Raw genomic sequence first — 25,633 nt, 5'->3', positions numbered from 1 at the left:
GTTCTAACCGGGCCTGTTGGTCTCTCATAAGGAGCTTCTGAACCGCTCTTTGTCTGACCCGTCACCTAGGACCTGTTGGCCATGGGATACCCTACCAGGGGCACGAAGCCCCCGACAACATAGCCCCCAGGATCATTCGGGTGCTCAGACCCCTCCACCACGTTAAGGTGGCGGTTCCAGGAGGGGTATTACAATAACTGAGAAATATTATTATTACACAAATCAGGAATGAAATACCTGTTAAAGTGCCCTAAAAATACTGTCAATGATTTCAGTATTTCTTGGAGGACGCCCCCCAACCCCAATATTAGGACAGATGACATGAACAACACTGGGATTTCGAGAAAGTGGGGCTTTGCTTTGGGCCATGATTGGGAGATTCGGCACCTGGACTCTTGATAAGTCCGAAAATTGGCCTGCCACAAAAAAAAAGAACTTGCCTACCCCTGTTTTACGGGCTTTTCAGTCAAATTAATAGTAATGGGGTGTTAGTACTCATTTATTGATTTTTTTTCATCATATTGGATTCTAAGCATGCAGCGACATTCCTGTGGATAAATTACATTTAAAGAATACTATCCAAAGCCAATGAGCAACAAATACAACCTTTTTACCCACGATCATTAAATAGAGCTGAGTATTAAAGTCATGTTCAACCCATTAGTAAAACTTCTGATGTTTATAGAGTTTAAGCACAAATAACAATGTAAATTAACAATATCCCGTCATAGTGCATTTGTTACTTTAAAGACCCAGTGTACGTGACACCATAATGGAAGACTGGATGAAATAAATTGGCCAAACAGACGATCGATTAAAATGACAGGCTCTTGGCTTGAGCTTGGTAGAGATCCACACACAAAACAAACTACCTACCTTTTCTTCCTAGGGTCTGTGCAATTAATCAAATTGTTATTATGGGCTTTTTTAATTAATGGACAAGTCTAGAGCCAAATCCTAACCGCTGTGACTGTACTGCAGGTGGTTTGGAAAGGAGTTCAGGCTTTGGAGGAATGAAACGGAAATTTTCATCAAAGTCAAGTTAATTGCCAATCCTATACGCGTAGAGCACATACGGGGATTTAAAATGGTGTTGCTCTCAAACCCCCGGTGTAAACACGAAGTCATGGCATGGTTTGTAATTGCAAGTGGAAGCAGAGGAATGGTGAGCAGCGAAGGGATATGCGTAAAATAGTAAAATTGTCCTTTCTTTTTGCCTTTTTTTTGACACGCTAATATTTCATGACCTGTGCAGACCTGTCATAAAATCTCCCACCTGGTTCAACAGCAACTTTTTGAAGTCTCCCCTCTAACAACCCTGTGTAAAAAAATAAATAAAAAAAAAGCACCAAATCCCAACACTCGCACATACACAACTATAATGAAGCATCTTGACACCATTCGCTGCAGCAACACTTTATTTTTTCTGTCTGAAGAAGCCAGCAGCCCTTGATGAATAATTCCCAGTGATATAGCGATTGCGTTGTGTTTGGAGGTTGTGATATGAACGTGCACCGGCGCTGCGAGACCAGTGTTCCCAGTCTGTGCGGACAGGACCACACGGAGAAGAGGGGCCGCATCCACCTGACCATCCGCGGGGAGAGCGAGGACGTCTATGTCACAGGTGAGACCCGGAAAAACAAAGGCGGGATTAGGCGGGTAATGAAGGGTTTGCTCTGGCTGTCGTTTTTAATAACCCGCTCTCTCTTCCCAGTGAGGGAGGCGCGCAACCTGATGCCCATGGACCCTAATGGCCTGTCAGACCCCTATGTTAAACTCAAATTGATTCCCGACCCGAAGAGCCACAGCAAACAGAAGACCAAGACCATCCGCTCCACTCTCAATCCGGTCTGGAATGAGAGTTTCACCTTGTGAGTTTCAATGAACTTGAGCTTTCAAGTTGTCTGCGCCGCAAAAGGGAATAAATGTTTCGTTGGTCTGGACTTTTATACTTTGCTTTAGATTTCAATACAAACAAAATTATCAAGGGATGTAAGATTTTTAACTTTGAACTTGTAAAGCTTTTTATTATTTTTTTTTATGTTTTTACAGACGTCCTGATGCAGACTTTATTCATTTCAATTACAGATTATTTCAATTATACTTAAAGGTACATTATGCAACTTTTTATGTGGAAAAAAGTTTATATTTGTGCAGGTATGACCTTGTAGTGACCCAGCAGGTGTATGAGTGGTCAGCATGGCACCTTTACTTTTGATCACGGTAATACCTACAATGCTCCAGAATCAATAATTTTTTAGGTTTCTTGGTGAGAGTGTCCGTCAGTGGTGAAAACCTCCCCAACAATTGATCCTGGAGCGTCCTAAAAACTGCTGTGATGGAAAGTAAAGGCGCTATGTTGACCACTCATACAGCCACTACAAGGTCAAATATGCACAAATATCAACTCAATGTATTTAACTTTGTTTACATACAGTTTAGACATAATTTAGTCAAACTTAGAACAACTTTAGACCATTTAAGACCAGGTTTAGTCTAGATTTTAACTTCGATCTAGGCCTGGTGGTACTTGGAAGGTCCAATGTTTTGTGACAAGATAATTCCTGCTCACCCGGGATTATTTTGAAAACTTTTCCTCAGTATTGTTTTTATTAGGGTATAGCCAGTCATTTACAAGATTACTAAAGTAATCCACTACTGTAATTAGATTACTTTTAAAGTAACGGAGCAATGCAACGGGAATACAATGGCAAAACTGGAAATTAGATTATAATTGCTTTATCAATTATCTTTTGATTACTTGTGTAATATTTTGACTGAAAACGTACTGATAAAATGTCAGAAATTTAGAAAAAAACAACCGAAAACTACAAAGTCTGGCTGAAAATACAGACAGAATTTTCAGTTTAGCTTGTCTAAAGCGGAGAATATAATTGAGAACATCCTGTTTCCCACAGAACCGACAAAGTGGGAGGACCTAAACAGCCTGGCTTGGTCCTTTTTAAAAAACAAAATAACTTTTTCTTAGTTATATGATTACTTTTGAAATAATGTATTAAAGAAGTAACTAGATAACTTTTCCAAAAAAGGCCTTTTCAGTAATGAATAATTGGATTACTTTTATAGAGCAATCCCAAAAAACTCGAAGGCATCAGGTCTTTTATTTACTCTTCTGATTGTGCTTAAATGCCGTCCAATAATTGAGTTTGTTCTGTAGTGGATTTCTCTTCACATTTCTCTTTGTAAACGACGCCTAATCCACTGATCTTGACAAGCTGTCAGCGCGTGTGTATTTTCTAAAACAATTTCCTCCAGCGCAGTCCTCTCCGGCCTCTCTCGGGATGCTGAGTTTTTGTTTCCACTTTGCTCCAGCTCAGTGCGCGGACACCAGTGGGACCGCCGCCTGTCAGTGGAGGTGTGGGACTGGGACCGCACTTCTCGCAACGACTTCATGGGGGCGCTGTCGTTCGGAGTGAGCGAGATTTTCAGACGTCCCATCTGCGGCTGGTTCAAACTGTTGGCCCAGGACGAAGGGGAATACTACAATATCCCTGTGCCTGACCCAGACTTGGAGGTACGAACTGTGTCATAAAGTAGAGCTAAGAATATATATATATATTTTTTTAAATATATCTGTACTTGTGAGTAGTAGTGGATGGATGGATGGATGGATGGATGGATGGATGGATGGATGGATGGATGGACTGGCTTCACTTTAACACACATTTGGCACACTGCCAACATGTTACAGAAATATTTAGAATTATTGAATAAACCGTCCTATCTCTTAAAGGGGCTAGATGCAAGTTCGCCATTTTACACTCACTACTGCCACCTCAGGTCATACATGCAACTGCATCTTCTATATTAAGCTTGTGCATGATGGCAATTAGGACCCGAAGTAATACTGATTTGAGTGACAGTGCAGGATTTTAGAGGCAGTTGTGGTGAACAGGTCTGGGCTCATTCTATACATTAGGACATTGTTGGAACATGTAGGGGGAGGAAAATACATAATTTTAACATTTTTAAACCCATATAGTCCCTTTAACATAACATTTGTATGTACAAAGCGCTGCCACAGAATTCAAGCCCCCCAAAAAAACACACACATAATATTGGGGAAATAATAGCAGTGTGTTTTTTTCATTGTGAAATCGAGCGTTTGGAACAAATTTAGTAAGATAATTCAGTGCAAAGTGTGAGAAGTGTTTTCGCCTCTCCTGCAAAGTCCTTTTAACTCTGAGCCCTCAATATGGTAAGCGCTGCACTGGGGATATTAGCACACCTGCACAGACAGGAACAGGCTGCTATTTTCCTTTGCTAATCACCATTTATCCTCAGGCCATGCCGCTACCTTTTAGGGATATAATTATCTGCATATAATAAACACCATCTGTCAACACTTGCAATGGGTCACCATTTTCGACTGTCCCTCAGCTTACGATTCACTTAAAAAAAAAAACTACCAAAGATTTATGCTTCTGCTGTTAGCTAAATAATGAGAAAATGAATAATAGCTGCAGCTCTTCCTCTGGAGCTGCAGCTCGGACCGCACTGCAAACGCTACTCAGTTTAAATGAATTCAGAATACTAATATTCATTTGAGGGCTCTTGACTACTTTTGGTTTATCTAAATCAAACTGACTTAGATGTTTAACATGACTTGACATGGACTTTTTAAAATATCTCTACACTTCACAAGCATGTTTCCTATTGTGAAAGCAGTTCAATAGAAGCATTTAGGCCGATAAACAAGTGACGGTGGTGGAAAGTAGGTCTAGGGTTCACAGCTAGAAGGTCCAGGGTTTGATCCCCAGACAGAGCCTTTCAGTGTGGAGTTTGTTCTCCCCATGTCTGTGTGGGTTTCCTCCGGGTGCAGGATGAAGGATGTGTGTGCGTGAATGAATGGTGATGGGAAGGGGACCGCTGAAGCAGATGTGTGCAGTCGCACTTCAGTCAGACGACCCCAGGGGAAACTGTGGCTATATACGTAACTTAGCACCACCGGGTGTGGAGGGAATGAAGAACAAAACCTACACCGTGTGAAGCACTTTGGGTGACTCGTGTCATGTGGAAATATACAAATAAGCCCCCATTCCTTAGGGGGCTTATGTGATCGGAGGATCGGCGTTCGAACTGTCATGTCCTTGGGCAAGACGCTTCACCCACCTTGCCTCCAGTGTCTGCGTACACTGGTGTATGGATGAGAGAGTGAATGGGTGACTGGTTCCTTCATGTGCAGCGCTTTGAGTGCCTAAAGCAGATAGAAAGGCACTATATTAATGTGACCATTCTCCTCATTCATGGCTGGATTTTCTTTATGATGATTTCTTTAGATCCGATTTACTTGATGAACTTAAAACATGCAGAACATGCTAACCTCCCAGTTTGATTGTCCTGAACAAACTTATGGTTCAAGATCTGGACATGGCAGGGTCCTCCTGACAGTTTGTCCCAACGGCATTGAAGAATGAGTCAAATGCACAGGGCAAACGCTTCACCTTCCTTGCCTATTTAACAATAGAACTGCCCAAAAAATAAATAAATTAGAGTTTATTTCACTGTAACTAATGTGGTGTTTTTTTCCCGGGATGTTTCAGGAGCCCCAGCCGGACGGCTCGTCCCAGTGCTCCCTGCCTCCAGCTGGAGTTATGCCACTGTCAGAGAGCTCCTCAGTGCCACTGTCCCCCAACCCCATCGCCCTGCACCCCAGTCTGCCCATCCACTGTCCCAGCCCAGGAAAGCACAAAGTCACCATTCACGACTTCAACTTCATCATGGTGCTGGGGAAAGGAAGCTTCGGCAAGGTGGGTTAAATAGTCTGTTTTCTCTCATGTGACTTGATAATCAAAAACACAATTACAACTTGACTGTTTATGCGTGTATGACTTCTTACGGTAGGTTTTGGTGGTGCCAAGTGTGCAGGGGAAGTAAAACTACAAACACTATCAGTGAGAGAAGCTACTTTTTCGACCTTTTAACAATTTTATAACATTGTTCCCCTGATCAAAAACATACCCGGAGTAACATTGCTGCTTGATCCACACATTTGAGTAATCATGTTTACTTTGATCATTTCTTTTACTTCAGAGAGAGCTCAGATCTGTTATTCCTGGATTGTATTGTGTAATAGGAAGACTACATACTGTTTGTCCTCTGCCTTTTCAATGCCCATAAACCATTCCACTCTGAGCAGTTCTGCCCTCAAAGTATGAAGCTTTTGGTTTGCTAGTCTCCCACTAGCTAAAAAGTGTGGCTTTCATGTTGTAATAACCATGGAGAAATCCTCCTGCCTCTACTAAATAACATACCACAAGTTTCTCTGTGAAAGTAATTTGACACTTTGTTTCCTGTTTGAAGAATGCCATTTGCAGCGACAGTCATTTTAAATGTAGTCCTTCCACTTTCAGCACCACTTTTCCTCCTTAAATCAGATCAATTACTTCCAATCGCACAGAATGGAAAACGTAATGTGATCTTTTCACAGTCCTCCTCTGCGTTTCAAGAGGCACTTCACGCTGCGACAACAACGATTATTAGCCACTTTAAATAACTTTCTCTATTGATACGCCTGACCTTCAAATGGCATTTTATGCACGAGCTGCCGGGTTCTCCCAGACATTTTATTTGCTTTGATAAATCCTTCCCCTCCCACTGACCTGCCGATTGCGCGTCTTTTAGTGCCAAGCGATTCTCTCAGACTCCTTTGCATTTCTTTCTTCTCTCTCGGCAGTCGCGGGGCCCCCAGCTGCTACCCACACGCTACTTTCAGGTGTACTTCATTTCATTTCAGTGTCTAATCCCTCGGCAGATTAACCATAATGAAGAGAGTTTCGAGTCCGCCGTCCTCCGCTCCTGTCCCTCTGTGCCGTTTCGTAACTGACAGTGGATAGTCTACAGAGGACAGGGAAAGCAGTCTCCCCTTACGTAAGATCACAGAAACCCCGGTTGAGAAATGATAGACAGACCCTGCGGCAGCTGACTGAGGCGCAGTGAGAAAACCATACCGAACAGGGATTACTGTTCGAGAAGAAAGTGGCCAAAATGAAATGGGACGACGAGATGGGGAAAGATGTTAAGGCAATTTACTAGGACTGTGTGTGTGTAACTCCGGCTCGTGACACTCCAGAAATTAATCCCATTTATAGAAGCCAGTATCAAAGGAGTTCAATGAGTGGCAGCCTATCAATACCCTGAGTTAATTCCACAAAATAAAACTGCTCTAAACCAAAATGAGACTCCCCTATCTCCCAGAACCAGTGACCATATTACACAGGCCTTGCAGCACGGGCAGATAAATGGTCGAGAATCCCTCAGTTGTGTTTGAACTTCACAAAAACAGCCATCTGGACGTCAAGGCAGAAAGTGATGGCCTCGTTAACTATTAAAGGGATGTGCAGCCAGTTCTACAACAGAGCGAAGGAGGAGCTGTTTAAAGATACAACCGACCGTCTCTGCGTGAAGAAAAGAACCCTATTTCAACATTTTGAGGCTCAACTGCGGTTCATAGTTGAATATTTTATGATTTCATGGCTCTCCTCTTTGTCAGGGTCTTACCGGCGTGGTGACTTGACACATTTCTATGCCTTTCCAGTCGCAAAGACTCGTTTCTCAAGTGGTTTCTATTTGTGAAGACTTTGAACCAACCCTTTGGTAGGAGAGCAAATGCGCACCAACAGAGTATGCCCTTTAGATTCTGTGTTTTTTAGTTCATTTTGAACAGTAAACAACATATTTTACGACAGTCTGAACAAATACATGCTGAAGCTTTTGCTTATTGTGCCAATCCTTTTCCACCAATCTTGCACCTCAATTACACTGAGTATGTCTTTGTAATCTGTCATGTAATAATGTAGGCTTTTAATCACGAGAGCAAGTAATGGCGGCTTATTTTCCAAGTTAAAAAAACAACCAAGGAGCGTATTTCCATGCCTACATTTTAATTTTGTCTTTAGGCAGTGCTCAGTGTTTATGCATTTACCTCCGCCTCAAACAACATCACATAGATCCACAAGTCTCACAACTGTCTGCTCCTCTTCCTTGTCTCTCACTGAGAAAGAAAAAAGTAATTCACCAAGAATTCACAAGCTATTTCTCTAAAATGTATCCATGGAGATATTACAGTCTGCCCTGACTGTAACCTTTCCTCTCTTCACTTGGCTGCAGGTCCTGTTGGCGGAGGAAAGGGGCAGTGAGCGGCTGTTTGCCGTGAAGGTGTTGAAGAAGGACGTCCTGCTCCAGGACGAGGACACAGAGAGCGCCATGGTGGAGCGCAGGGTCCTGGGACTGTCCTCACGGCCGCACTTCCTCACAGCGCTCTACTGCGCCTTTCAGAACGAGGTAGAAACCAATTAATTTTAAGTGTCACCCATTATCACCGCAAAAGTCACAAAAGTAATTGTTTTTTAATCAAGATAGAGGGAAGCTTACAATGGAGTACAAGGTCCACTGCCCACAAAAAGACAAATAGACCTAACAGCACAGTGGACACAGTAAAATCGCCTATATAGAAGCGATTGAAAATTCAAGGTTCAATACACTTGCTGTGGGTCTAGGAGCTTGTGCGGGGGCGCTTTTAATCCCCTGACACCATCCCCATTCCCACACACATACACCCTTACACACCCCTCCCCTCCCTGCAACGAGTGTTTGGATTTCAAGTTTTTTCTCTGAAACAAGACTCTCCCTCAGCAGTTTTCCCTCGATTAAAACCTGATTTTAACCCCTCGTGTGGGGAAGAGTTGGACCTGACAACTGCTCTGAAGAAGGAGCAAGCTTCCCAGTCCAAATGACTGCTTTACTAAACGCTTTACGACACTGGAACACTCCTGAATGACTGACATTTTGCACAAATGTTATGTGCACCATGGCTCCTGAGCAGATAAAAGGCAGTTACAAGTTTTCATCATGTACCCCATTGTATATAGTACTAGTATCAATTTTAAAACACACTGGCCAAACTTTGATCCGCCCGCCTGTTCTCCGGCAGGACCGTCTGTACTACGTGATGGAGTACGTGAACGGAGGAGACCTGATGTTTCATATTCAGATGGTGGGGAAGTTCAAAGAGCCCCATGCGGCGTACGTAATAACAGCCTTTCTCCTTCTACCTTTAATCACCATCTTCATCGGCCGTGGCCAATTTCATGCCCTCTTCAGCCCTTTGTTCCTCTTACACTAGTCCCTTGTTCATTTCACCTCGAGCACTGTGAAAGTGACTGTCTGCATTAAAAGAATTTCTGAATTCTGAGCCTTGTTCCGAGTAGTTTTGACTAGTATAGATGGATTAAAGTGCATGTGGCAGGTGTATGAAGTACAAATCGTAGTTTTACACCAGCAAAGTGGAAATTCTAAGAAGAAATATTAAAGAATGAACTGTTTATGTTCCAAAATGTAGCTAAGTGAAAGGGAATTTCTAGATTACAAACCCTTACGTACAGTATAGTGGCACAGTGACAGTTATTATATGTCAATCTACATCATGTTTGGACCACAGTTCATTTCAGACTGGTTATGTATTTTTCTTATCTCAAGCAAAACCCCCATCAAAAGGAGAACAAAAACTGCAGATTAGTTTGCCAAAAACACCAGCTGCAGGTAATTGACTTTAAATTTGCGACAAGAAAATGATTTATTGACATCGGTTAAGACGTTTCAGAGTCAATAAACCCCGCCACGGGCTGCGCACTAACTAAATAAACAGTCACAAAGTCTTCTTATCTCATACGTGGACCTCCGTCTGCAGTATGAGTCACCGTACTCTTTAGCCCAAGCCGTCTCTCAATCTCCTCTCATCCCTCCTCCCGGCTGTTCGCTGAATCAATAATCTTTGATCAATCATGTAATGCTAATTGTTATCCTGTTGCTCATTTCCCCGTCTCCGTCTTCGTTAGTCCCACCGTCTGCTGGTTGCTGTTGTCTTTCATCACCCGTTGTAGCCTCTTACTCTCTGCTTTTCTCGTCCTCTTTCGATTCAGCTCAAATTCAAAGAGAAAGTTGCGTTCCCTCTTTCCCCCTCTCTCTCTCTTTCTCTTTAGATTCTACGCAGCAGAGATTGCCGTGGGCCTTTTCTTCCTCCACAGCAAAGGCATAATCTACAGGTGAGGGGGTGCTTTTCTTAAGAAACGCTAGCCTCTCTCTAGGGAAACATTGTATTGAGTGAGAAACCATTGTTATTGCATTGAAAGCCAACACAATAGGACGGGATCTTGTTCTAGAACTAGATTTCGGACGGAGGGCATGGGGAAATTTTACTCTACAGGTGAAACGCTACTTTGACATCAGATATTACACAAACAGGACATTCACGACTGCAACACAATTTGGGAACCGAGCACCACAGCAGCGTTTCACATTATTTAATCTGCAGCCAATACATGCCATCTCCGCCCACCAACAATAAGTCTCACAGTTTGTTCACACGAGCCACAGTGGTTCCTAAAGATCAAGATAATAATCAGAACTAAACCAGGTCTTAACCTCTTAACCCCCCGCCTTAACCAAAGCTTCTGGAGTTTACAGCCTATAGGCTAGAGTAACGCCTCATTTGAAAGCTAAGGCCCACAAAATAAAATCTAAACTGATCTTCTTCCTCATGTTGTTGTCACTTTTAAGATTTTTTTTCCCATTGCTCTTTTGATGCGTTTGACGGTTTTCATCACATATTTTTGTTACTTACTTTTTTTCTTCACTTTTTGCGGCTCTTTTGTCGCATTTTCATCTATCTAGCTATTTAGACACTTTTTTCAAGAAGCTTTCAGTTTTGGGTAAAGCCAAAATATGCTCAGTTCAGGTGGGGGTTAAGAGGTTAAAAGGGTCGTAAAAAGATCTGAGTTGAAAAGGGTTATTGCTATAATGGGCGTAAACCATGTCCAAACCCGAAAAAACACACATAACTAAAGCATAAAGAAAATGAACTCTTATTAAAACTAATGTAAAATGGGACCCTGTGTACCACCTGATAAAACTCAAGTACCGCCAGTGGCACATGTGAACCACAGTCTGAGCTCACCGCATTGGCTGCGTTTCAGTTCTTTTCTGGCGCTCTCCCTCTCTCCCAGCCGCAGATGACACTAATTTATCATTCCTCCTGTGGCTAATGCTCGACATAAAGACCTTATCTATCACAGTGACTCATGCCTGATCTGTCTGCTCTTGTCTGAAGGGATCTGAAGCTGGATAATGTACTTCTGGACAGCGAGGGCCACATTAAGATCGCCGACTTCGGCATGTGCAGGGAGGGCATGTTCGAGGGCGACACCACGCGGACTTTCTGCGGGACGCCGGACTACATCGCTCCTGAGGTACTTTTGTCACCCTCTCTGACCTCATGTGCAAAGGCATCAGATACTGAAAATATTCGTACATATATATAAATCCTTAAAAGAACCCACAATTGTCTTCACTAATTCCCTTTCTTTAATCCTGCGCTTCATGCTTCTTGTTTGCCCACTGCTCTCTGGCTTGACCCCAATTGGAGTTTCTACACGGCGCCTCGCTCCATCGCCCTGTGTAACCTTGTCAGCATTTTGCAATAATTAACTCCATGTGATTCTATTAGCAGACTGTTTATAATAAGTATCGAGCCCTAGGGGTGCCCAGTAGTGGAGTGTTTAGGGCCCATAGCTGCCTCTCAGCAACGAGAAGGAAGTGATTTTGTTAGTGAAGCCCACACACCCACACTCACACGTTATACAGGACAGAATGTAAAACAAAAAAAGTTGCCCCGAAAAAAAGGTCACATGCTCGAATATTCCATTTCGCTTTGATTACAGCACACATTGTCTATATAAGCTTCTGCAAAGGCAAAAGCAGATCCAGTGTTGCATTCACTTTTTACCAAGATCTTGTATTGATGATGGGAGAGTGTGACCACTGCACAAAGCCTTCTCCAGCACATCCCACAGGTTCTCAGTGGGGTTAAGATCTAGAATCTGTGGCCAATCCATGTGTGACAATGATGCTCCCTGATCCACTCTTTCACAATGTGAGCCCAGTGAATCATGGCATTGTCATCTTGGAAAAGGCCCGTGCCATCAGGGAAATAGAAATACATTGATGGAAAAACCTGGTCATTCAGGATGCTCCGAGCTCATTCTTTGGGCTCATAGTGTTGCTGAATCTAGACCTGACCAACGGCAGCAACACCAGGTCATAACAGTTAGTTGACCTTTTAACTCCCGCCTGAACCAAGCACATTTTCTCCAGTCTGGCTTGTCTTTATCCAAATCAATAAGCTTCTTTAAAAGAGTGACAAAATCACAATTATATAAGCAAAAAAAGAGCCTCTAAAAATCCACAAAAGAGCGACAAAAAAGCAACAAAAAGGTGCCAGAAAAGCAACAATAACACAATAAAAAAGAGACAAAAACACAACTGACAAAATGAATGAATGAAAACACGACAAAAAAGCCGGTAAAAACAGTGATGGCGAAAGCAACAAAAAATGACATAAACAAGACAACAACAAAAAATGCAAAACTCGACAAACGCGGCGACAATGCAACTAAAAAGTCACTATCAGTTTTGCTAGGTCACTGTGGTTTTGTTAAAGTTTTGTCGTTAGCTGCGCTCCACCACTGTCTTCATCTCGCATCCAAACTCGTAGCAGTCTGGAGGCATCAGAGTTTACAAGTTGTAATTACCAGTTCGAGCGGCGTTCCAAGGCATTATTCCAAGTAAAGTGGGAGGTGAGAAATTTACCAGTTACCAGTTGCCTGGAACGCACAATACAATGATAACAGTACAAAAAACAGGTTTGATCATATCCTGACCTGATGTCAGTTTAAAGACGGTAATTTATCAGAAAAAACAAGGTTTGTGTTGCCATGGTAATAAAATGCTATAAAATGCATGATCATACTGTGCAGTAAAATACAGTGCAATGTTTTTTTTTAAATTTACATACAACATAATTAAGTTATTGAAGTATTTTATGGGAAAGCAAAATCAATGTCATTGTAAAGAACATTCGAGTCTGGCTGTGCTTACATTGAAAGCTTCCAAAACAACACAGTCATCTGATATGGAGACTACAAAAACAGCAGCAGAATGTGTTGTGAAACTGCTGCAGCCTATAAGTAAAGTAGATTCACAGTTAATGTTCACTTTCCCATTTGTATCAGACAGAATGAGCAGATGTGTCTGCTGTGCTCATCTTTGATTTTGTGAACCTTTCTGTGGAGCCCCTGGGTATTGAGTGAGTTATGTAAACACCCATTGATTCTTCTGCATCTGCCATTTTGGAAGAGATACAATATGTTTCCCCTGGAGCTCCCCTTTCCCTGCAAACACACAAAACACATGCCCGATAAATAACAAATCCAAAGACATGTGCTGAAGATTTCTACCTTCGATCGTGCATTCAGACTGTTTATTATGGACGCACCTATAAGCTATTCTCATGCTGTTCGTGGTGCAGTGTTTATTGATATTTTCTTGTGGGAAAGCCAACGGAAAAGCATAAATACTACTATACCTCATCACTGTCTGAGCTGAGGCAACACCCAAGTAAAGATATACGATTATGATGTTTTGTGAACTTCTGGTTTTGTATTTTGTCCTGAAATCACTCAAAGTTTGCCACTTTCCACCGACTCCTGCGCCCATTCACAGAAACACGACTCGCCTGATACCGTTTAAAGCTCTCACCCTCCTACACAACATCAACCTATTATGGTGATTTCCTTTGGGAGATCAACCGTGAAAGTCTGTGAGGGGGTCTAAAGCGAATAGTGCATTACATTACAACGATTTAAAGCCTGTGTTCTCAAAATTTGCTTTTTATTACACTCTTGCAACAACATCTCCACTTTAGTAGCATGTACCGTACAGTCACCAACTTTTTCAGTCAATACTTTTGAGGATTTTTTGATTTCTTGACCGATTTCTTTAGCTTTTAAAGGAATAGGCCACCGTTTATGAATACTGAAATATGTTCTTACCTTAGCTTAGATGAGTTGATGCGTACCTGTCTGGTGTTTACGCGTGCCCTCAGTCACGTAAACAGAGCACAGATGGCATTAGAATACAGCCTCTCCTCTTCTATACTATACTTGGATCATTTAAAGACTCATGTAACCAGATTTAAATAGGGAAAACGGGAAGAGCTGGGTCGCTTCTAACTTCACCTCCGTTTGGATCCATAGATGAGAGGCGAGAAGAGGAGAGGCTAAATGCTAGCGCCATCTGTGCTCTGTTTACGTGACTGAGGGCACGCGTAAAGACCGGACAGCTACATATCAACTCGTCTAAGCTAAGGTAAGAACACATCTCAGTATTTAAAAACGGTGGCCTATTGCTTTAAAGGAATAGGCCACCGTTTTTCCTTACTGAGATATGTTCCTACCTTAGACCAAAGATGTTGTTAGCATTTAGCCTCTCTTCCTCGACACGATACTTACACGAAGTATAGTCACACAAAACTCAAAAGGGGCACTATATTGTGAGGCGTAATAACACCTTAGGAGGGAAAACGTGGAAGAGCTTGGTCGCTTCTAACTTCACCCCCGTTTGTCCCCATAGAGGAGAGGAGGAGAGGCTAAACGCTAACAACATCTTTGGTCCAGACAGGTACGCATCAACTCATCTAAGGTAAGAACATAGCTCAGTATGGAAAAACTGTGGCCTATTCCTGTAACCAGTAACAGGGCAAAATATTCCCTTTGAAAAAGTCGTTGTAGAATGTCAAAACAAGTCCAAAATATTACACCTGGTTTTGCTGCTGAAAATACAGACATTTTTTTTCTCATTTGCATATGAAAACATTCAATGAAAGAGAGCTTGCTGTGCATTTTCAAGTCTGTAATCTACAGCAAAAGTTTCAATCCCTAAATTTCATGATTCTTTTGCCTGTTCTCCACACTCTGCTGCCCAGTGCCGTACTCGAGCGGTGTGTATGCCTCTCAGTCTCTGTCTCCCTCGCTGATAGCTGCGCATCATTGTAGCAGGCTCGGTGCAGCTGTGCTCTCTCATCTCTCCCCTCCTTATCTCTGCTCTGACATTTTTCTTTGCTTTTATCTCGTGTCTTTCTCCCCCTCGTTCCCTTCAGATCGTGGCATATCAGCCCTATAATAAGGCTGTGGATTGGTGGTCGTACGGAGTGCTGCTGTACGAGATGCTGGCGGGACAGGTAATTCTCACTCTCTCAGTAACAGGCAGATTACTCAGGGCCTTTGTAATAACATCAAAAAGACAGAAAATTGCCCTGCCGCTGAAGTCCATTTCAGATAAAGCGGAATGGACTTTTAAATTTTAGTAACCAAGTTAGAATAATGTATGCTCACAAAACATAGGAACACTAGAAGGAGAAGCGCATTTTATTGTGTGGTCCAGGCACATTCCTAACTTTGCTACAAGACACTAAACAAGATACTAAGATAGGACAAAAAAGAAAGTATTTTAAGGCGTCACGCTGTGACCCAAATATAAATATCATGTTCAACTAAAAATGAATTTGACCCTGTGTTAGTATAGTTAATATCAAAGAACTGTACATCATCATCAGTGAGTGAGAACAGCGCTGATCCTGAGGCTGAATATCCAAACAAAAACAAAAAAAAGTGATTTTAGACAAACTAAAGACCCACTTTTGGCCCTTTGATCACTGACACGGGACCTTTAAGTGCATTGTAAACAAGCTATACATAGTATCTGTAGCTATTCTAGAACTCCACATCTCAACTGGGGGTCCTCAGAAGCTTTATAAGGGGTCCCCCAAAGCCAGTACACAAAACGTACATTGAAAAAATATACACTACCGCTCAAAAGTTAGTGGTGTCACTTAAAATGTCCTTATTTCTGAAAGAAAAGCGCTGCTTTTTTCAATGAGGACAACATTAAAGGAATCAGAAATACAGTCTGGACATTGTTGATGTGGTGAATGAGTGTTCTAGCTGGAAACAGGTGATTTTTAATGGAATACCTACATAGACGTGCAGAAGCGCATTTCTATCAACAGTCGCTCCAGTGTTCTAATGGTACATTGTGTTTGATAATCGATTCAAAGTCTAATTGACGCTTAGAAAACGTGCAATTATGCAGCGCTGCTAAAAAATGTGGTGCTGATTAGTGAAGCTTTAGAACTGGCCTGGGTGACCTCAAACTTTGGAACAGTAGTGTATATTTAAAGGGAAATGCAAATGTTTTTTATAAAAAAAAAGTGCTACTTTAAATCAGTATTTTGCCCACACAGGCATTGGTATATTTTATTTTATATTACGCTGTAAAACAGGGCAAATACTTTTGAATAGAGTAGAATATTGATGCTGGGGGGCCCCATTCAGTTTGATAACGGAGCTGTGGCATCGGACTGGCTGATCTCGGCAATATAATGTCCTTTGAAAACAACAAAATTGTCATTTATCAGGCATTAAGGCTGCTAATCCTTTGCTTTAAACGTCTACAAACATGTGAAATGTACAGGATTCTTGTATTAGTTTAGCAATTATTATTTCAGCCTTCTCACATGTGTCAATGCTCCTGGTGTTATTTAAAGGTTTACTGTGAGCTTAATCGCTATTTTAAAACAATTATTACAAATCTCTCTGCCATGTATACTGATATGCAATCATAAATACTAAGATCCCGCACGTGTCATGAACCGCAAAACTTATTGCAATTGCAACTTGTCAGAAACACTACAATTAGCTTTATTTTCTAAATTGTGAGGCTCTAAGCAACACTATAGGCAGATTACTTAAGTCTTTTGTAATGACATCTAAAAGCCAGGGGCTTCCTCTGCTGCTTTTAACTGTGATTCTCCCTCTCTCTCTCTGTCTCAAACGAACAGCCTCCGTTTGATGGTATTGACGAGGAGGAGCTGTTCCAGTCCATCATGGAGCAGAGTGTCTCGTATCCTAAAAGTCTCTCACGTGAAGCCGTCGCGATCTGCAAAGGGGTGAGACATCCGTCATTCTGCACGCACATATTTTAGCCCAAAGCTAAAAAGGGGAACTTTTTAACATGTGCCAGAAGCTTGTCAAATGCTCTCAGCATGAGCAGCCTAAAGACAACATTAAGGGGGAAGACATTTTCAGACCCCCTTTCAATCCTTAAATGTTATTATGCTGCAGCTCGACACAAAATCTGATTAAGTCCGCATTTGCATACACCTAAAGTTGTCAATACTAATTAGACCTGTTCTAATTGGTTTTGTGTTCCTTGTCTTTGTGTGCAGCTCCTGACCAAGCACCCGGCGAAGCGTCTGGGCGGAGGAGACGACGGGGAGAGGGACATCAGGGAGCACCTGTTCTTCCGCTGGCTCGACTGGGACCGACTGGAGCAGCTGGAGATCCCGCCGCCGTTCAAGCCCAGAGCTGTCAGTCACACATGCTGTTTTATGCTTCTATTGCTGACGCCTCTGCGCCATTTTTCTGCTTCTAACACTTCTGCCTCTGCTGTACAAGTGATAGAAACAACCTCTGTAATGGTCCTCAACATAGCATGAATCTTAAATTCTACGTACAGGGACAATGGTTTGGGTAATGTAGCTTTTAATAGCACTTTTGGTTTTTCACCTGCGAGATTTTTATAGTGAGATTGTATTAGGTTTTCATAATGATATATTACAGCAGGATGAGGCAACGTCAGGGCAGAGGTCAAAATCCATATCAGTTGGAGAAAATGATTGCACACAGGGTTGGGGCATAGGCGGCCACCTAGGCCATCTGCTGGAGGGGGCGCCGAATTGCACTTTAATTATTATTTTTTTAATCGTCTTTATTAAGTTTTTTCTTTCTTTTTTTTTCATTTTAATTTCTTAGCCGCATGCTCCGACCATCTACAACATCACCGACCTTTGAACATACAGTTACTTTGGAACGGAAAGTCATAGACACTATTAAGACAGATACTAAATAGTGGGGGCAAACTGAAAAATAAAATATGCTATTTTGTTGGTGCGTTGCACTAAGTCATCCATTTGACTTTGCCTGTATTACAGTATAACGGCTCCAAAGACAATGATGCGAGAGTAAAAAATGCATAAATGACTCTGTTGATCCACTTTTGCACGAGCTACTCGCTTTGCACATGAGCAAACACTTGGTAATTGACCCCCTAGGTCATTTGTGAAACTAGAGATTGCAAGCTTTCTGAAAGATCCTCCCTGGTCCTTCTCCATCTCCAAGGAGCTGGAGCTGTAAATTTACATCAGAAGTGGAGGCTCCTCTAATAAAACTGTGGCGTGCTCGATTCATGATTGCACATGTTCCGAAAATAGATAGATAGATAGATAGATAGATAGATAGATAGATAGATAGATAGATAGATAGATAGATAGATAGATAGATAGATAGATAGATAGATAGATAGATAGATAGATAGATAGATAGATAGATAGATAGATAGATAGATAGATAGATAGATAGATCGATCCAAACACCTTTTAGAGTACACCATAAATACTGGAAATAATGCCTTTTTTTGATGAATTTTGATGAAGATGAATTTGAAATGAGTCACCATTTCAAATTTACTCCTGTATTTTCTTGCTACTATAAATATTTTGAGTAGTTAGAAGCTTTTCTCAGCTATTGCTAAAAAAAAATTCTGTTTGTACTGTATACGGTTGGTAGCTTCAGTGCAATTACGAGCAAACTTAGAGATGAAAGTCTTGCCAGAGGGATGAAGCTGTAACTCAAGCCAAGGCCAATCATTTCATGTGGAATGTCCTAATGATTACACGTCTCCTAGTTATGTTTTCAATTATGGACTCGCTACACCTCGCTGTTGGGCAGATCTATACCGACGCTTGTATTGATAATGTAAATGATCTGATTCATGCCACCTCACCTGCCTTCCCCTTCCCTCTATCCATCTCCATCTTTTCACGGTCACTCCATCTTCCCAAGGATTGGCTCCTGTAATGCCAGAGTCCAGTTCAAATAGGCAGGAGTTTTGACCCCGGGGCGCTGTCTGCTCCTCCTATATGCAAATGTACGGCATCATTAGTCTCCCCGTGGCAGTCTGCGGCCGGTGGCGAGGTGGGCCGTGGGTGAGCTGTGTGAGGCGGGAGGTTAGAGGCCAGGCCCATTAACCAAATGAGATTCCGATCATCCAGCCGAGCAGCGTCCCGGCGGGGTGCGGTAAAGAGTTTGGAGTCAAGGGAAGGAAGGAAGGAAAAATTTACGGGGGTGGTCTCATTAAAACTGCGCTTTTTAAAATGTCTGTCGGTTCTTCGGAGGGATATTTAAAGATTTCAGGAGAAAAAGCCAAAATTGTACATAAGAAATACAATTGTGACCTTATGTAAAAGACATCAAGTTGCTTTGTCCATGGTGGGAAATGTCTGGTGATTTTAGCTTAAATCTGCATCTAAAAGCTTCTGGATTGCAGCTTGCAGCCTAGGCCAATGTAGCGCCTCATTTGAAAGCTAAGACCTATAAAACGGATCTTAATGGATCTATTTCCTTGCATTGTTGCCATGTTGTCGTCAAATTTTTCACGTTCTTTTTCATCTAATTTTTGTCAACATTTTTGCTGCACTTTCATCACTTTTTTTGCCCCTCTTTGTTACATTTTTGTCACATCTTTGTTGCTCTTCTGCGGATTTTTCATCACTTTTTGTCACTTTTCATCCTTTGTTCTTGTTTTTGTTGCTATTTTGACACATTAAAGAAGCTTCATTTGTCACCATACTATCAATAGAAGATATGTTTTCTTTTGTGGTCTGGGAATGAAAAATACCACTGTAGCTCTTTGAAACTTGATGAACGTTTCCAAAACCTGTCCTCGGAAAAGCCTGAATCTTATATAAATTATATTAGACCACTCTAGCTTGGGTACAGTGTCACATTTTGACCACCAGAGCTAGGAAGAAGCTTCTGTGAATAGAACCGAAATCTCAATCAGCCCAGTCCAGTCGATGGTTTAGCCTCACTACAACAGATCTGCTAGTCTCTTACAGATAATACATTTTGGGGCAACTTGTGTTAGTATTTGTCAGAGTATAATGAGATTACGCATTGAATTACTTTCATAACAGAAGCCCTCTTTTTGATCTGGGCTTCCAAGCTGGAGGTTTTCGTAGATCCATGTCCTCTAAAAGTTTAAGATTGGAACCTTAAAGTCGCGGCCTTATCTCCGTCCAGTCCAGTCTCGCCAATAAACCCTGCGTACGCTCACCCTGTCTCCCCCTTGTCTCCTCCGCAGGGTGGAAGAAAAGGAGAAAACTTTGATAAGTTCTTCACGGCGGCTCCAGCGGTGCTCACTCCGTCCGACCCAGACGTCCTCGCCGCCATCAATCAGGAGGACTTTGAGGGCTTCTCGTACCAGAATCCAGACTACGCTCCGTCTCCTCTCACTGCTGTTTGAGGGCGGTCCCAGAGTCGCCTTCGTCCACACTGCCCTGTAGTCTTTCTTATTGTAGTTTTCTATTAGGAAATTGAACCGTCACTAATGATCGCTGACATGTTCTCATCCCAAGGGTTAATACAGAAATCTACTGCACTAAAGGATTGGGATTTTTGTGTCTTGTTGACCTTTTTTCCAGAAACTCGAAGGTTGTTTCCGCAGGCTCCTGTTTCAAATAAACAGATTGGACATACATATAATTGTGGGGATTGAGGAAGAAGAAATCCCTTAGAAATCAGACAATAAATAGATATTTCAATGTAAAAAGTTGATCAGTTGTAGTATAAAGTAAACGCTGTGAAAATGGTCAAACAAAGCATAATACAGTGCCCATAAATATCAATGAAATGATATATGGATAATCTTTTTAAAGTAATATTGTTTGTAAAAAGGTGTTTTTGTAAGAACTGGTTTGTGACTGTAGTATCTCTTGGGTATGAGACTGGACGAGCGTTACCGAGACCTCTCATGACAAAATGTTTACATGGAAATGCAACACACCTTCCACTTCGACCTCACAGACTGGAAATCACCATTGCATCGTAGTATGTAGGAAACTTACTAACTGTTTCGTGGTATGGGCACGACTGTCTATGCTTGCAAGGGCCCGAAATCTAGGTTTTTTTTGTTTTGTTTTGTCTTGAGGAGTATCTGTTCCCAGGCTGTTCCTTGAAATCGTTCCTCCCCCCAGTTGATCCACTCTGGGCACCGGCTGCACTGGACACTTGGTGCACGCCGGTGACCTGTAACTCGGTGACATTTAGCGGTGACACAAGCCCAGCAGAGCGGTAGTGGATTTTATGAAGTGGCCCTTATTTTGAAGCGCTCGGGCATTTCCTTTTGACCTGCCCCGGGACGACATCTCACTGCTGCCCTCATATGACCAGATGAAAACCACAAAAAAAAAAAAAAAACAGACGGCCACTAGGCACACAGCACTAATGCCTCTCTCTCTAGTGCCCAAATCCACGCTCTTTTATGTGGGCTAGATTTATGCTCCTGCGCATCTGTTTTCCTCCCTTAAGGCAACATCATTAAAATAATAAGGTTTTTCCTGGAGCAGTGTGGATCTTGTTAGCTACTGCAGGTATCACTGAAATGGTGTGCTGCAAACTGCTTTTTTCTGCTGCGTAATGACGTACTTTCGGCATTGATTAGACATAATTAAAAGTGGGACTCAATGGGGCTGTTCAATACATGGAAAATAATAGCAGCAATGCCATTAAAACACTATTTGAGCAAGGCAAGCACACTCCAAATGCTCATGTTGTTATCTTAGACAGCAGCTGGTCATTTCAGGCGCAAATCTGTTTGAATGGCCAGTGGTCTCCCCCAGAGATAGCTTTCCTCCTTTGGCTGTTTGTTTTAATGCGAGAGGAGCACATTATTGTCTTTGCTTAGAGCGGCGCAATCTGTACATGTCCGTGAAATGGTCCGGTGCTCAGACAGCGAGAGGCCAGGACAGAGTTCACCGTAAAAAAAAGGGATGCGGAGCGTGTAACGAGCTGCTGATGAAGATGTCAGAGTTTAATTCAGAGGAACATTTAACTTGACAACACCTCTCTCTCGGCTCGACTGATGCTTCGTGAAGTGCGGGGGGTATTACCGAGCATCACAGCCACACATGCACAACATCGGAGTAAATGCTTCCAGTAAGCGGTGCGTGTAAATAAAACATGTTATGCTATATTGAGGGGAAAAGTGAAACATTTTAGAAGGTTCATTATTTATTTACACGAGACGTTGGCATGTTGAATGGCACTCCGATTTGATGTCTGATGCCTTTCCTGGGTCAACCATCTTCATTTGCCCTGGGCTTTTGAGCCAGTGCACTCTTAACTTACACAATTAAACCCAATTTGAACCAATATATACTTTATTCATGTCTGAGTGCACGTCAGTCGATTTTACTTTGCAACAAACCACTGAAAGGTTCTGGCTCCCCATTTTAATGTCATTTATTATGTTCCCCTGTCATAAAAGTCACTATTATCTTCTGCAATTTTAGGCCAGTTTGTTGATGTCAATACTCTTTTGTTCAGTCTATAGTCTGAATCTATACAATATCAAAGAGAGCTCAATACGATTGAATTATTTATGAAGATGTGCTACAACAAATGCAATAAAGTCATAAATTTTATGTTGTTCGTTCTTCCTTTGCTTTTCGCTCACACTTATTAATAATGCTCTACTAAAGGGGCATATTTAATATAGCACTTGACACTTGAACAACGCTTTGGGATAAACTTTCACTCTTTGAGGGCCCCATGTGGATACGGGGAACCTCTGCAGGTGTTTAATTTGATCACGTCTTGAAGCGTCTCTGCTTCTTGCGCACACAGACACAGTGAAGATGCTGACCTCTGTGTTTAGTCTTAGTGCTGGACTTGTCGAAGCAGCAAAAGCACGACGCCTCTCCAGTTCCACTATGCTCTCTGCGTGCACTCCATTGCAATAAAAAAGGGAATGCTATCCTCAAGGGCAGATTTAGTAGCAACAGATTTCGAAAGTAGTGATCTGGTTGCATCGAAGAGAGTTAATTCTGGTCAGAAACATCACAGAAATAATTGTATTGTGGGTCCAAAATGTTTCAATCACTTTTCTATGCATTTATGTTGCTATATTATCAAATTAACCAAACAAGGTTAAGATTCCAAACACGTGTCATTTTAACTGAAGCATGTAGAATATATTTTCGGAGCGTTTCCCTGCCTGCCCTCCCCCTGCGCCACAATGGGACTAATATCCCAACAGAGATCTCACTTGGAACAAGTTGACCTTCACATTAAAATCTCATCAAGCTCCCTCCCCATCTCCCTTGTCTTTGCGTGTGCTCTATCTGCCCTTCATCACGTCCACGGCCTGTCTCCTGTCAGCGCTGCTCCGCATATGCTCGCTGCTACTTTCCATAAATCACAATGGCACTTCGCTACAGCAGAGATAATCCTTTGAGTGCACTTAGCCCCAAATCCTCCTATTGGTAGTTTTCAGGTTACAGCGTGGCGATATCCCTGTCTTAGATGGGGTCAAAGAATAGCTAAATAGGTTTTAATCACTCAAACAATCATACTTGACAGCGCGGGTGCCTAAAACGCGCAATAACACATATCCAGCGCTCTTTCTCCTGCCCCTGTGAAACATTATGGGCTTGTGGAAGGTTTTGATGTCCTATAGGCAGTCTAATTGCACCCTAGGCCTGGATCCTTTCTTGTGATAATGAAGTAGCTGTACAGCTCCCATTTGAGACATAACACTTTGCCTTTGTGTTTTGCAAATACTCTCACAAACGGCCCCAATTAAGCGAGATGGTGTCACGTTTTTATAATGAGTTTAATATTGCAGCATGTCATGAAGAATTTTAATAAGAGGCACAGTAATAAGCACTTCACTCCGCTGACATTTGGGCGCCATGGGATCTTGTCTTTTTATTAGTGCGCTTTTGCTCACTTTTTTTTTTTTAGCCTCTCGTAACCTTTCGTCCAACCTTGATGTTATCTGGCAGTGTGTAACTAAGCCCCCTTTTTCTCCAGCCCGCAGCGCTGACGGGGTGTCCATCACTCGCCCCGACATGATACGATCCCTATCCTCCCATACTTGGTCCCATAGGTGCATAACCTCCTTACACTCCGCTAATATCTCTATCCAGCGTTCAGAGCCTCAGGTCAAAGTGTGCGCCCGATTGATATGGTTACTAAAAATATAGGATTTCTCCACCAGCAGGGGCCTAAAAATAGAGCCTAGGACACGGGCCACAAGGGAGAGACGACGGGGCGAGGGGAGGAGGAGGAGAGAGGGAAGTGAAGGAGATGGAGCCGTTTGAGTCATTCTACCTGTACAGTTACATCCGTCAATGTCAGCCAGGATTCACTGAACTTAAAACCACACTGCGGAACATTCGGGGCCATGTTGCTATGTCACAAGAGCAACTAACCTCATAAAACTGAAAAAAAGGTGCATCTCAGTGATGGCTAACATGCTCCTGAATTGATGAATGATGAATGATTAAGTAAAGATAAGGGGATGATGATGCGGATTGCGAAAATACTGCATTTGGAAGATGAATATGTTTGTCACATCTTCATGACGAGTCTGGTTTTAAAGTGCAAATGACAGGTTTTAATGCTTTTGAAAATATGACTTGTTTAGACAGATAACATCTGTTGTAAGTAATCATGATCATTTATTTCAGTGAAGCAGCAATTTAATTAAGAAATGTTGGGCAGAAAAGTTCTTTTTATTTGAATCTTATTTGAATTGAAGGCTAGATGCAAGTTTTTTACTCACCTCTGCCATCTCAGGTCTTACATGGAACTGCACCTTCTATATTAAGCTCGTGCATGACGGCAATTCGGACCCGAAGAGACAACTTTTTGAGTGACAGCGCAGGATTTTAGAGGCAGTTGTGGTGAACAGGTCTGGGCTCATTCTACACATTAGGACATTGCTGGAACATGTAGGGGGAGGAAAATACTTAATTTTAACATTTTTAAACTCAATGTAGCACCTAGAAGCTCCGCTGACAGGAAGCGACATAGATAGAGGTAAAGTCCCATAGCCGTTTGACTCCTTTCCCATTGACATAACATGGTTGGCACGGCAACAGTTTAAAATGGTTTGCCTCTATCTATGTCACTTCCTGTCAGTGTCCAATAATAAAGTGAAACATCACAAAACGTTTTTTTTGTTTTGTTTTTTTCTCTCGCAAAATCTTAAATATAATTTTGCTAACTATGTTTTAGCAGAACATGTGTCTAATGTGTCATATGCACATTAACTATTTTTCAGCAATAAAACAAATAAAATATGCTTGTGTACTCCTTGTGTACTGAAATATTCTGCAGTGTCACTTTAATCTTTAATATTAATATTAATATTAAGACAAAGACTACAATTCCAAAGGTTCAAGGTTGTTATACTATCACACAGTTTTCACTTGAATCTGTATTTTTATTTTAACAAATACATTTGCATTCCGCTCGACTCACATTTAGTACATTCGATTTAAATTTAAAACTATTAATTGCAATTTTAGTTTAGTTTTGAGCTGATATATATTTTTTATATCTGGGTTAGTGTTTGATATATTTTTTCACACTTTTCTTGTTTGATTAAAAAAAAAATAAGATTTTTTATTTTTTTACACATTTAAAAAGATCTAAAGCGTTTATGTTTCAAATGCTAAAGTGTGGCACGTTGTTCTTGCTCATATATTTACGGAGCATGACGTGCATTATTGAGCAAACAGATTGTAAAACGATACTCGATGTGATGTGGTCGTGTTCCCCACACACCCCACCCCTTCACTCACTCACGGTGT

General features: G+C 41.9%; 1 protein-coding gene across 4 annotated transcripts in view; it reads left to right on the top strand.

Annotated features, from left to right (window-relative positions):
- Positions 1-20,707, top strand: part of prkcg (protein kinase C, gamma) — a gene marked incomplete at its 5' end in the record, with an annotated part of 33,748 nt that extends 13,041 nt beyond the window's left edge. For all 4 annotated transcript variants that reach the window (XM_079560739.1, XM_079560738.1, XM_079560737.1 and 1 more), the window contains 12 exons: positions 1,496-1,624; positions 1,715-1,871; positions 3,334-3,535; positions 5,565-5,771; positions 8,131-8,304; positions 8,954-9,045; positions 10,002-10,064; positions 11,129-11,267; positions 15,014-15,094; positions 16,754-16,861; positions 17,141-17,281; positions 20,116-20,707. In XM_079560739.1, the coding sequence (XP_079416865.1) occupies positions 1,496-1,624; positions 1,715-1,871; positions 3,334-3,535; positions 5,565-5,771; positions 8,131-8,304; positions 8,954-9,045; positions 10,002-10,064; positions 11,129-11,267; positions 15,014-15,094; positions 16,754-16,861; positions 17,141-17,281; positions 20,116-20,277 (1,655 nt within the window). In that variant the 3' untranslated portion in view covers positions 20,278-20,707. The remainder of the gene's footprint in view (positions 1-1,495; positions 1,625-1,714; positions 1,872-3,333; positions 3,536-5,564; positions 5,772-8,130; positions 8,305-8,953; positions 9,046-10,001; positions 10,065-11,128; positions 11,268-15,013; positions 15,095-16,753; positions 16,862-17,140; positions 17,282-20,115) is intronic.
- Positions 20,708-25,633: the final 4,926 nt, after the last annotated feature.

The sequence above is a fragment of the Gobius niger genome (genome assembly GCF_951799975.1).
Source record: "Gobius niger genome assembly, chromosome: 8".
Taxonomy (NCBI): domain Eukaryota; kingdom Metazoa; phylum Chordata; class Actinopteri; order Gobiiformes; family Gobiidae; genus Gobius; species Gobius niger.
This window is presented reverse-complemented; position numbering and strand designations above follow the sequence as displayed.